General features: G+C 46.8%; 1 protein-coding gene across 1 annotated transcript in view; it reads right to left on the bottom strand.

The window, feature by feature from the left end:
* MRTFA (myocardin related transcription factor A) overlaps positions 1–12,836 on the bottom strand; it is a 50,342-nt gene that overhangs the window by 4,702 nt on the left and 32,804 nt on the right. The window contains exons 3-12 of the mRNA XM_037389288.1: positions 11,312–11,367; positions 9,646–9,721; positions 8,811–8,972; positions 7,180–7,355; positions 6,557–6,712; positions 5,807–6,057; positions 5,298–5,469; positions 3,901–5,016; positions 2,556–2,720; positions 216–389 (exon numbers count right to left, since the gene is read on the bottom strand). Coding sequence (XP_037245185.1) covers positions 216–389; positions 2,556–2,720; positions 3,901–5,016; positions 5,298–5,469; positions 5,807–6,057; positions 6,557–6,712; positions 7,180–7,355; positions 8,811–8,972; positions 9,646–9,721; positions 11,312–11,367 — 2,504 coding nt within the window. The remainder of the gene's footprint in view (positions 1–215; positions 390–2,555; positions 2,721–3,900; positions 5,017–5,297; positions 5,470–5,806; positions 6,058–6,556; positions 6,713–7,179; positions 7,356–8,810; positions 8,973–9,645; positions 9,722–11,311; positions 11,368–12,836) is intronic.

The following is a 12,836-nucleotide window of genomic DNA, read 5'->3' as shown; positions in this document are numbered from 1 at the left end:
AAGGTACCGCTGTACTAACACTCAGCCGGCAGCAAGTGACTTGGGATCTCTACCTATGATTTAGGGTCTGCCCCAAACCCTCCAGAGGGAATTCAGTTAGGAAGGTGCAGTTGTGGCTCCACTCTCTATTACTGGCCCAGATCAGGAATTTAAGCAGATTTACAATGGCAACTTTTCGCCTGCTCTCCAAGGAAATCAGGGAGAACTGCTCTCACCTGGGCCTTTGGCTGTTGCTTCACGGCCTCTTCATAGCCTGGTGGCTCTTTCATTGGGACTGAGGGAACAGGAAGAGGAGGTGGAGGAGTTCCAAAAAGCGATGTGTGCTGTTGCTGCTCCAGGTCCATCTGAGATGGGGAAGGGGCAGCAGGAGAGCCGGGCTGTGATGAGGGCTGTTTAGAATGAAAGCAGAAGGGGTGATCAGGGGGAAGTCACAAGTCACATCAGCTCCTGTCTCACAGCTGCTCTGAGAGACCATCACCGCCCTTTCATGGCGAGTGCTGCACAGAGGTCTCCACTGCTCTGCTCCCAGCAGCCTGGCCCCTTCCGTGTACTCTGTGCACTATGCCCCGGCTGCAAGAGGGGAAAACAGATTTCCCCTCTAACTCACAGAAGGAAATCTGCTGATTTTTCTAACGCTAAAACCATGCCACAAACCACCACCTGGCTGTTCCTGGATGGGGAGAGCCTCATATGTCCCAGTGGAGGATTCCTCCAGCACTTCCGAGAGGGCACTTTCCTTGTTATGTTCAGCCTACTGCAGTATATGCAGAACGTATCTTTTACCCACCTCCTTCTGCAGTACCTGTCCTGGGGACATAATCAAGCTTCACTAGCAGCAAGTTTTGCAGCCTGATGGTGGGCAGAGAACACCAGAGCCCTCAGCAGCACCAGGGACCTCCAAAGGAAACCCCAAGTGCTGCAGGAAGTGGTGCTCATGACTCAGCTTTACCAGATGAGTCAGCACACAACTGCCCATAAGAAAATTAAAACATGGATCAGGTCTTTGCCTCTACAGCAGTTACACATGATCCACACTGAATCTTGCTCCCCTGGACACTGATCCCTGGGCAGTAACTGAATGCCAGTTTCAACGTTTGTACATGTTGATGCTCTAACCCATCATGTTTTCCCCAGAAAGCTGTTCATCTGTTCTGTGACCTGCAGGTCACACTGAGGAACCCCAAGCCCTGGCCAGCAAAACTGCTCTGGGGTCCACTCTCTTCCTGAGAGGGACTGGAAACTGGTGTTGTGGCACACGCCACTGGGATGGGCGGGGGGGGTACCTTTTCTGACACACTGGGTGAGCTGGCTTTGCCAGAAGCACCAATTTTCAGGGACCACTTGTGGAAACCATTGGGGAAGAAGGGCTGCAGGTTTGAAGGTGCTGAGAAAGATAATATGGTGGGGGGCAACTGCCCCACGACCACCTGCAGACCTGGCTTCTGACCCTACAAGGAGGCAAAAGGATTAGGAAAGTCACTACAGATGCCTCCACAGCACACGAGCTAAGGGAGTCAGAGGGAGAAGGTGCCTTCATTTACCTTCTGCATTTCCTCAAAGGTCTCAAGGCAAACCAAGGCACTGACCCTTTTTGCAAAGTGGATATCCCACTCTGACCACACTAGAAGTTACTCCTATCTACACGTCCTTTCCAGGATCTGACTCAGAATTGACCCTCCAAGCTCTAAAACCACTTCATAATCTTTTTGTATCTTACCTTTATGTTATCTACATGTTATCTAATCCACATGTCAGTAAGCTAACTGGGCTAGAAAGGGAGGAGATGCACAGCAGAGCCTCTTTACAGCCATCACCCGGAGAAGGGGTAAAGCCAGAGGTGCTCTCTTTCCTGAATGAGCACTGCACCTCACAAAGAGATGATTCACAGGTATGCTCAAGGCACGGGAATGGAAATCACAGCATGTTCATCAGCACCAGAGAGCAGAAGGTCACATCCTTTTGCCCCTCTCAGAGCTCCTACGCCACCTTCGTAGCAGACATAGTGCCCACATCACTCCCTCTCCATGCAGTAACCACCTTTTCAGTTCAGCAGCGCTCCTCCAAGAATCAGGGGCACCACTGTAAACCAAGGCTGCCCACTCTGACCTCTCATCATTTTTAATTGATGGACAATCCTTGTTTAAAACACCAGCTGGTATTGCGCCCAGATGTGGAACCAAAGGGCGGAAGGCTACTAAACTGTCAGGGTTTAGCCCAGAACTCTTTGCTGTAAAACCTAAACGTCACTTCCAAGCACGTCCAGGGGACAAGATCTCATGGAAACTTAGTGTTCCTGAAACCTCACGTCCGATGGGCTCTCCATTGCAGCTAGTTCAGCAGGAGGCAGGAGAATGGAGAGGCACCCCTTCTGCTGCCACATTCAAGCTGAAAACGAAACACTCCATGCAGCTGCAAGCTCTGGTAGAAGCTGCTGAGATCTCACTTGCTGTGATGATGGTCTCTGGCCAGTGTGTGTCCCCTTCCCGCTGCTGCTACAAACCCCAGCAGCAGGCAAAAGAAAGACAAGGAATAAAAGCGAATAGACAGTGAGCTACCTTTCTGACAGATTGGTTTAGTCCTCTGGGCTGCTGCTGCTTCACGGGCTGCTTCTGCTGCTGTGTGGGCTGCTGCTTCTGCTGCTGCGTGGGCTGCTGAGGGGTGCTTGCAGGTAGCTGACATGGTGGTTGGCTGGAAGTTTTAGTGGGTGATGATTGTACTCTCTGGAAAGTAAAGAGTATCCGTGATAAGTTATTCCCCAGACACAACATGGAGCAAGGCTTGTATTTCTTAAAGGTTTTTATAAAGTTTGTTTTCCCCCACTCTTTAGGAAATTCAGTCAATTGCTCTGTTTCTCTAAGCAGAGAAATCAGACTGGGGTGGGATCCAGAGTCCTAAAAGAGGAGGCAGTAACAGTCTAAATCCCTGGGCTATCCATGACACCCCTTGAGAGCTGGCAGACCTGACACAGGACCTGTGCCTTTCTGGAGCAGCGGCTGGAGTTCAGGTGAGACACATACCCTGGGCTATCAAGGGTGACACTGGTTGCTGATATTTAGACAACTGCCTAGCATCTCACTTGCTACACAGCAAATGCAGTCTGCTCAGTGCCTGTGTCTAATGGTAGACACCGCCACTTGCTCTGCAGGACGTGCAAGAAATGCAGCAGCAGAGAATGAAAATCTTCCTTGACGCCATGGAAGATGCTGGGGTTTGACTTATGCCATAAAACCTGGGCATATTTATCCCTTCCTGGAAGAAACACTCAGAACACTTCTGTTAAGTGCTGAGCTCATGCCAACAGGGGAATAGTAGATCATCTCTGACGAAAGGCTCCATTCCATTAACGCTAAAATACTGACATGCATTAAAACAACGAGCAGCCAAAAATCAAACTGTCTGCTCCCAGGGTCTGATTTCAGCTCTCGGTAGATAAGGTGACCTATCCACCACTCTGACTATGATCTCTCCAGTAAAGGACAAGAGGTGAAAAATAGTCTGCTTTTTTCACTACCACAGGTATAGTCATTCTTTCAAAAATTAGTGAAATGTGGCAGCAAACCCTTGTCCTCCAAGCCCGAGATCCTGCCTGACAAAAGGCAGAACCATGTGTTTGGAAGAACGCTGAACAGCTTGTGATGCACACAGTCAGTCGTGCATTGCTGTACACAGTCCATCATTTTCAAATTCCGGTCTTTTTGCTGAAGATCTGCTTACACTGCTCTGTTTTACAAAGCCATGATCCACCAGCCACCACAGCAAGCAACTCAGCCGTTTTAGCATTTACTGCATTGAATTTCCACTGCATTAAGCCTTTCTGTGGTAACCTGAGCCACGGGAGCAGGAAGAGGGAGAGAGGAACCCAAGTGCCTACAGCAGGAACGTGCTCTAACCCTTGCCTACCTGCAAGGCTGGGCAGCTACTCCCGGCCTTCCCATGGGGCGAGAGGCCCTGCCTCTCAGCGCTCTGCTTGGTCACAGTGAGGACGATGTGGGTCCCTGTGGAGTCAGTGATGAGGGTGGGGGGAGGGGTGCCCTTGATGAGGTCGTTCAGGGCTCTCCCTTGCTGGCCAAGGAAAAGCCGCGGGCTGTGGGACCGGCACGGCAGCTCTGCTTCCCCGGCTGGCGCCTCCTGCTTCACCATCACAGCTTTCTTTGGCACTGGGCTTGGATTCGAAGTGTCCATTTGGCTAGCGGTTGGTGCAGGGCTGAATTGGTCTGTTTGGCCACTGGATTGCTTTGCAGATTGGCAACTCAGGAAACTGTTTTCACTCTTGACCTGGGTGCCAAATGCTACCGGGTTGGAGGCAAGGGCTGTTCCTTCTCCCGCAGCCGCTGGGGCCGGTAGTGACTGCTGAGAGCGCTTCTCCTGCTCTAGCTGTAGTCTAAGCATCTCAACCAGCTGCTGCTTCTGCTTCAGCATGCGGGTGAGTTCCTCAATCTGCTTGTCCTTTTCCTGCAGCATCTGGTCTTTGTCCCTAACTTCTGCATCTCTGCTGTTACCAGTGCTACACCGCTCTGACCTGGGTGCTGCATTTACACTGCAGGAAGCAGACTTGGAACTTTCTTCCTTCACCAGGAACTGCACTGGAGATGCCTGCAAGGTGAGCTGGGTTAGGGGTGAAGTCACCATCTCTCCAAAGGTGTCTCCGGTGGCTGAGTTCTCATCTCCTGTGCTCATTTGTGAGCGCTCAGAAGGAGTTGGAGAAACAGGAGGAGTCGAGCCTGTGCTGCCAAACTTCATCACACCGCCACTGGTGACTGCGGCCACAACTACCTCTGCTGGTGCAATGCCGGTGGTGACCAGGGCTGGCCCTGTGCTCAGCCTGGCAGCTGGGAAGGCCACCACCACTTCGGCAGCTTTTGGGAGGATGGCTGCTGTGCTGGGCTTGGGAGTGGGGGTTGTTTGGCCAGCTGTACCGTTCTGCTCTTGGTAAGCTCTGAGACGCTCGATTAGGTCTGTCTTTGTGCCTGAGACAGGCAAGGCCCTCAACTTCAGCTCTTGCTTCAGCTCTGCTACCTGATACGGGGAGGGGGGAAAAGAGGGTAACATTAAGAGAACATACACTCTAAGCAGAACAACTATTAACAGCTACCAGAGCCATGGGGCAAAGGACTAAACTGATTCTCCTCCAGGCCAACAAACCGACACCTCAGGTACAGACTGCAGGGTAGTGCTACCAGCTGCTATCACTAACTTCTGTTGGTCTGCCTTAGTCCTGCTCTGGGACAGCAACGTTGTTGAGTACTGCCCTCTGACAATGGCAACAAAGGGGCTGTGCATCCTCACAGGACATTTACCTTCATCTCATCTAGGTTGGCAGGGAGAGAGCCAGGCTTGCCCACCGCAGCATTGCTGTTTTGTCGCATCAGCCCACTGGAACCAGAGGATACTGAAGATGCGCTGCTGACTGTGGCGGAGAGATTGCGTACAGCAGGGGCACTGGCACCACTCTGCTGCTCTCCTGGAGGCCTGCAGGGAAAATAAAAAACACAGGCATCAAAACCAAGGTGGAAAGGTACTGGTGGCCCTCAGTGCCAACAGTACTTTCAGAAACATCTGGGTCACTAGTGTCACCCTAGACATCGACACACACCAGTGCCTTTGACTACACCCATGCCCCTTACTCTGCCAGCCTATTTTGTCTGATTCATCTGACACCAGCCCTTTTTGAGGCTCACTGTAACCTAACAAGATTGAGCGTGTTACACCCAATCGCCACACCTCTCACACAGAACACACTGTCTCCGGTAACAGTACTGGGAAAGCCAGGGCTTCCTAAGAGGGAGTCGCCATTTAGGACCCATACTTTGGTGGGGCTGGCAGGATGGTCTGATAGTTGTAGTGCTGCTGCTGCTGGTTGAGGATCTGAAGCTGGAGAAAGAGCTGCTGCTGCTGCAGTATTTTGGCATAGGATGAATCCATGGGAGGAGCTCCCTTGTCCTGTTTTTGGTCCGGGGGAATATACTGATGATACTTAAGCTTCTTGACTTTCGGCTTCAACTCCTTGGCTTTTTTACTGCGCTGGGACTTCTCACTAGCAGACTTGGGCTGGCTTTGCTATTTAGAAGAAAAGGAGGAAGCAAATAAGAATGGGAACACTGAAATAACATAACACCCCATGTAAACCAGAACACACACTGGGATCTTCATTTCAAAATTCTCCAGACTTGCTGTCAGGGTCTTTCCATGCTTCTCTAACTCAGGCAACAGTATCATCACAGCACCTGCAGCAGCTTACACTGCACCATAATGCAGGTCACCTTTCCCAGCACACCAGATCACTTGCTCATCCAGTGCAGACTGACTGACTCTTAATTATGGATAATGCTGATTGTTTCAAAACATTTTGCATTCAGGACCCGTTTTACAGAAGGTGACTACGTCATGGGACAGAACACGTATTAAATACGTGACAGCTAGCGTCAGAGGAAAACACTAGTGAGAAGCTTTCCTTCCTTTGCATTTGTTAACACAACACTTCCAACTCCAAACCTTCAGAATAACCATCTTATCTTCTTGCAGACTACAACAATGAAGAAATCAGCCAACATAGTACCTTAATGAGTGTTGGTGGGGGCTTGGCAGCAGTAAGAGCCACTCCATTGGTAAGACTAGGGGGCAGAAGAGGTGGAGGTGGCAGAGGTGGGGGTGGCTGTTCAGGTAGGAAAAGTGTTTCACTGGAGTCTGCACTAATCTGCAATTGGGATGTACCCTGCAGAGACAGAAAAAGGCATAATGAATACACACATTCAAGAAAGAAAACAGTTTAAGAGAATCCTGGAAGTGTCCACTTACAGGAAAGCAGCACAGGTTACAAGTCATTAATCAGATTCCTTTAACCCACTACTTCAGTCGTCCCTGAGAAGCAGCACAACTTCTTAGGACAGAAAAGGAATCAGTATTCCACACCTGTATCTCCCAGCTTTGCCTGCCAGAATCAGTCACACAAGGACTGTATCACCTAGTAATGATCACCCCCCTTCCCCGCAGGGCACCACCACAGGGGCTTCTGAATAACCACCGGACTTCACCAATACCACACAAAGCCAGGACCTCTTGTGAAATCTCACAGACTATACCTTTTAAAGATCCCTCGGTCTCATTTTTTAGGATCCTCTGCCACAAATCAGCAGTAGCTGTGAAGCTCCAGGGCACTGCAGGAGGCCACCGCGTTCTCACCTGAGCTAGTGATGTGCCAGTGGTGCTAGGGAGAGGATCACAAATCCGGGAGTCCATCGGCGATGGGACAGACCCCTGGGACTCATGGCTGGCTGGCTGTTCTGGGGAGAGGGCGTCACTGCTGTCCTCATCAAAGGAGGAATTGTCTGCAACCTTTGGGTAGTTCACCTGTCCAACTAAAAACACAAACATCAACTGCGGTCTTTAACACAGAATAAGAAATTATTTCACTTGACACTAAATGTTTCACAAAGATAATGAAGGCACGGAGAGAGTCGTGTTTGAGTTGTGCTTAAAGCACCAACTGAAAACGAGAGAACAGAGCCTATATCAATCAGTTTTAAGTGTTTACATTCGTCTGTGCTGTCAGTAGAATAAAATGATGCAGACTGGAGTGAACCATTTTCCTTGCTTCTTAGGCAGACAAGATCAGGAACTGTTAGAAAAGCTACTTAACTCTGCCCAAACCCAGCTCTGCGGCATGACTTATTTGATTATCTGGCACCAAAGAAGAAGGAGGTTAGACAGTGTAAGGTTGAGCTATGGTTTCTTTGGTGTCCATCCTTTGTGGTGGAAGGTAGAATCCTTCTTCAGGATAAGAATCCCAAACTGTTCTCCAGTCCCACAAGCAACAAGGACTATGAATTAAGAGGCAGCCCTGACTGCTATTAGTATTGCTGTCTATCTACATGTCCAGTAGATAAATTCACGTAAGCGTGCATTTGTAATGTACTAATTTTTTTAGATTACATTATCTCAAATTAATCCTGGTAGGCAGGAAAACACTATCATTCGCACCTAACATAAAAGCAACAGAAATCCAGAGATGTACTTGGCTCAGTCAGAAGGAAGCCACATCTCTAACACTCCAGTTCACAAGTTCACTCCTTCTCTTCCTCAACCAATTCTTGGGAAATCATGAAGCCAGGCTCTCCCAGAACACCGTCCTTTTCCTTTTTCATGAGAAGTATTCTGTCTCGCTCACAGTTGTGTCCCATTTGTCTTTAAAGTAGCTGTGCATGTTTGAGGGGATGAATAACCACAGACAGACACAGACTGCTCAGTCTGGGGGGACAGAGAAACAGTACTGCTGAGGCAGTGGGAAGGCTATTCCTCAGCATTCCTTTCAGCCCTTGGAATGGCACTGGCATGATTTACATCTGTTCTGGTTTATTTTTAAAGGGGCTGAATCCTCTGAAGGATTCAGGGATCCTTAAGTTCACAGACAGTTTTTGTTTCATCACACCTGTTTACATTCTGTCTCTCTACCCTGCTCTGAGTAAGGCAGTGGGTTCTCCCTGACCAAGGTTGCTGACATGTTACACTGAGAGAGGGATTTTCAAGGAGAGAATCTAGGGAATGCAATCTTCCACATTCTTTCAATCTTTAGGGTATGCAATTGCTTTCACGTTACTCTAGAATGGCCGTGCTCCCTACAATTTTATGTCTCTGTAGTATTATCTGTGCCAGAGGGAGTTCTGCTTCTCAGAATCCTTGGGGCTGAAAGCCTGTGATTCTGAGAGAGGAAAACAAGATCAACCATGGGATTGCACACACAGGCAGGTGAATTGATAGGAAATCACAGCCACCTGTGGGAAATGCCCCCAGCACAGATCCTCCTCTGGCCTTACCGATAATGGCTTCCTTCAGGCTCGATTCCACAGGCAAGATGTTCTTCTCCACCAGCTCCATGGGACCTGGCCTCTGCGCTATCTTCTCATTGAGGTCATCTGCCAGTCTGGCTCTCTTTAGCTTCAGCTGCTTAGCCTGCAAGGAGGGTTCAGCTGAGGTCTCTGTTTGGGGGAAAGTAAATAAAATGGCATCAATCCAGCAATGGTCAACCTATGAACTTCAGTATTATTTTACTTTTACTCAGAAAGGTAAATGTAGATAACAGTAGATAACTGTACAGAAAAATACTTGCAGATAACAGTAAATATGCACTATAAAGATATTATAGATGTTATGTATATTTAAGTTATAAAGATAATTACAGTAGCCCTTGTGACTCTAGAATAGGGCAAATTCACTATTCTCAAACTGATGTCACCCAATTCTCGTTCATCTTTTCCCTTTCAGTTGTGCCCAGAGATGTGGTGCTCAGTGGCAGCACAGTAATCCCTCTCTGAAACTGAGGTGCTTACTATCTAGATCAAATCTGTCTCACTCCCTCTTGGATATTTTTCAGTGTCTTCCCTTACTAGAAGGGCAATCCACATCCATTCTATTTCACTGTTGCTCAGCTACACAAAACTGCACGATTTGAGTTCACATCACAGATTTTTCTGAGAATCTCCACACAAGCAGAGTTGAATGCCTCCCATGAAATCATGCAACAGGCGTGATCTTCTGCCCACTCCCAACTGAAAGAAAGACTTGGGAGCCAGAGGCAAAACAGAAAGCTGTTAAATAAGTAATCATGACAACATTTATTGTTGACCTCTTCCTGTATACCATTTGCCGTACCTTCCAGAATGTGCATTCTAACCAGCTCTGATCTCTCTGGCCGGGACCGGATTTTCCGTTTCAGATAGTCCTCTGTCTACAGCAAAAATAGACAAGCAAGAATCAATTTCAGTTGGTCAGACACAGAAGTGAGGTAATTTTGGGCAGCACAAACAAGAGAAACAACCATCTTTAGCTGTTACTAAGACCTAAATAAACACAGAACAGAGAAGGGGCGTATCTCCCGCCCCAGAGAATGAGCTTATTCTAAAAATGACCTCCTACTGTAATCACCTCAGCCTAACTGTGCACTGCTGCCCCACAGAACAGAAACTGGAAAGGACTTCCTCAAGAGCTGAAGCCCTCTTTTCTCCTTTTCTGCAGCAGCACTAACTTGTGTCAGGGTGAAATTCAAGACATTTCTTTTTACATTGAAGATAAATGCACTGGTTCCACTGGTCACAGCAAACACTTAGATATAATGCTGGCATTCAGGGCTGACTTGTGGTTTGGGCATACTCTTTTATTTGTTGAAAGATAAATTATTTGTTAAGCTAATGACCCCATGCAGTCCCCTTGGCAGACAGAATCTAAATGCTGTGACAAGACTCATTTCATTTCCAGAGCTTCTTTTAGCTCTATCTTTGAAGAATGCACTATAGAGCAATGTACAGAGATGACCCTGCCTGGGCTGAGCATGTTACCCTTTACACAGCCCAGGAATGTGAATCTGGGAGCAGTGGGTAATGCCCTGGTAAGGACTGGCCATCAGGATGGGCCTTCAGAGAAGACAAACATTAAAGTCAACCAGAAAACTGCAGCATACTTACTCAGTTGCCCACACCAAAATATTAACTTAGTAAGAACATTTCAGGAAAACAGAGGAGGAAGAAGCAAAAGCCTTTGGGACACTGGTCTTAATGCAAAGTCCCCTGTTCCAATCCTTCTACAGTTTAAAGTGCTAACACTCCCTAACAGGTTTTAATCACAGCTGTTATTTTTCTACTTATGTTGCTTTCACTTTTAAAACAAAACTTAGCCCAGCAGTCATAACAGGGTTTATTCCCCTGTAGGCTAATCAGAAAAAGAAACTATCCCCAGAGGCCTTTTAAGGGAACAGAAATCATCAAGAAACCCCCTATTAGCAAAGGTGCTGCATGAAGTGCGATGCCTGGCTTCCTCTTTCTACAGAGCCAGAAGTCTGTGTGATTGATTTCAGTTTTACAAGATTTTGGGGGGGATCCTCTCTATTAAATTTTCAGTTTCTAATGTCCTGGATGAACAAGTACATGTGCAGGTAACAGAGAAACCATATGCTTTTCTCAAAGGCAGAACAAAGTAACAGCAATTAAGGGCAAAACAGGCACCATAAAAATAAAAACATGAAGTATATAGACAGTGGGGAAGAAAAATATCAATGACTTCCAGAAAGAAGACACCAGGGGAAATTCAGGCACCATATTCAATGTTTTTTAGGCACAACTAATTAATGGAGGGTTAACCACCACCATGTACAAGCTAGAGAACACCCCATCCAATACATCTCTGACTACATAGCACTGCATTACATCCAGAATATGAATGATTCCCTTCTGCGTCTCATTAACAGCTACAGTATGTCCAAAACATAAGATACAGATACTACTCCTGACTTCCCCAAAACATTAAAGACAATATTGCATCTTACCCTGGCCCGCTCCAAACTCCTTCTTTGTTCATGAAATGCAGCTGGACTTTTCAGAGCTGTTGAGAGGAAAACATTTAGAGAATGAATTAGAATGATGGAAGTTCTCTCACTGCATATCCGTTCAGGCCCAGGCCAACTAAGTTCACAAATACACCACAGCAAAAACTGTCTCCTGCTTCTTTCAACACACTGGACCATATCTCCAGCTGGTATAAAGCAATGTGAATTGACATACTCCATTTGACAGCACAGGAGCTACAGGAACTGACCTGAATTTTTGTGGGCTGCTGAAGACCCTAATACAGGTACAATTCTAGCTGAACTAACCACTGTTCACACAGTTGGTTCCAAGAACATGAGTAAAAAAAGCCCCCAACAAATGCCTTTTACAAGCTTCAACATAAGGTAAGATCCAGGACCCTTAAGTGAAGGAATGGCACTGAAAATATGGAGAGACATGAAATGACTGGGAGGATGAGGGACACTCCTAATGAACTGTAAATCCTCTTTACTACCTTTTAATGTCAAAGGAAGCTGCAAGTTCTTCCCTTAAGCTGCACCTGTGTTTTGTGTACATGCAAGGGCTGAGTGCAAATTCTGCAGGTCCACAGGACATACATATTGCTCCACATAAGAGAAACTATCATGAGAACAAAAACACTTGGACAGGAAAGTACGTCTGTCTGTTGACAGAAAACCAAGACTTGAGGAATTAACAGCAGCTCTCCATGTAACAGGCCTCCTCGCCCCCTCAGGCCCAGTATAAAACCAGAGCCAAAATGGATCATGTTCTAAGAAACTGATCCTCTGCTGTCCAGGACCCTACTAACCCTGGAGGAATCTCTCACTCTGCCTGGCTCCTCTAGAGCACACAAAGCTCACATCTCACAGTAAAACTGGAGAAAGAGGGTGACAACGGTAAAGTGTCACTAGCTCCTCACGGTTTTCCTGAATCAACAAGTAGCTTGTTTTGTAAAACAATCATATTGTGGCTTGTTTTCAGACCTAGGTGAAGGGAACATAATTTCTTTCATATTTCTGCAACACATATTTAAAATTGCCTGGTGAAATGTCTAAATTGCCATCAAGCTAAACAGCAAAGTTTTAACTTCAGTTTAAAAAATAAGTTGCAAGTCTTTTGAAGACAGAAATCTAAACTTGTACCATTAGTAATTCCAATGTATTACCTCTAGGTCTACTCATATTATTTTTCACTTAAAACCAACGATTAACTATTTCTCAAATGTAACTTCATAATGAAATCTCAAAAGACAATTAAAAGTCCTTGCGTAAATGCAAATTGGTAAGAAACTACTTCTAATGCATGTGTAGACTTATAAACTCTTTCCTACAGAATAAAATGGAGTAGCCAAAGTTTTAAGATAGACACACGTTCTGTGAAATAGAGTCCCTTTAGGTTCACATCAGTGGGGTAAAAAGTAGAGTTTAGTCCATATGCCAGGATTTCTGAACACACCAGGACATCACAGATGGGATTCAGACTACAGAAGTGAATGAAGAATAA

This window comes from Falco rusticolus, chromosome 5 (assembly GCF_015220075.1).
Source record: "Falco rusticolus isolate bFalRus1 chromosome 5, bFalRus1.pri, whole genome shotgun sequence".
Classification (NCBI taxonomy): Eukaryota; Metazoa; Chordata; class Aves; order Falconiformes; family Falconidae; genus Falco; species Falco rusticolus.
Note: the sequence above shows the minus strand (reverse complement) of the source record. Positions and strands in the feature narration are given on the sequence as shown.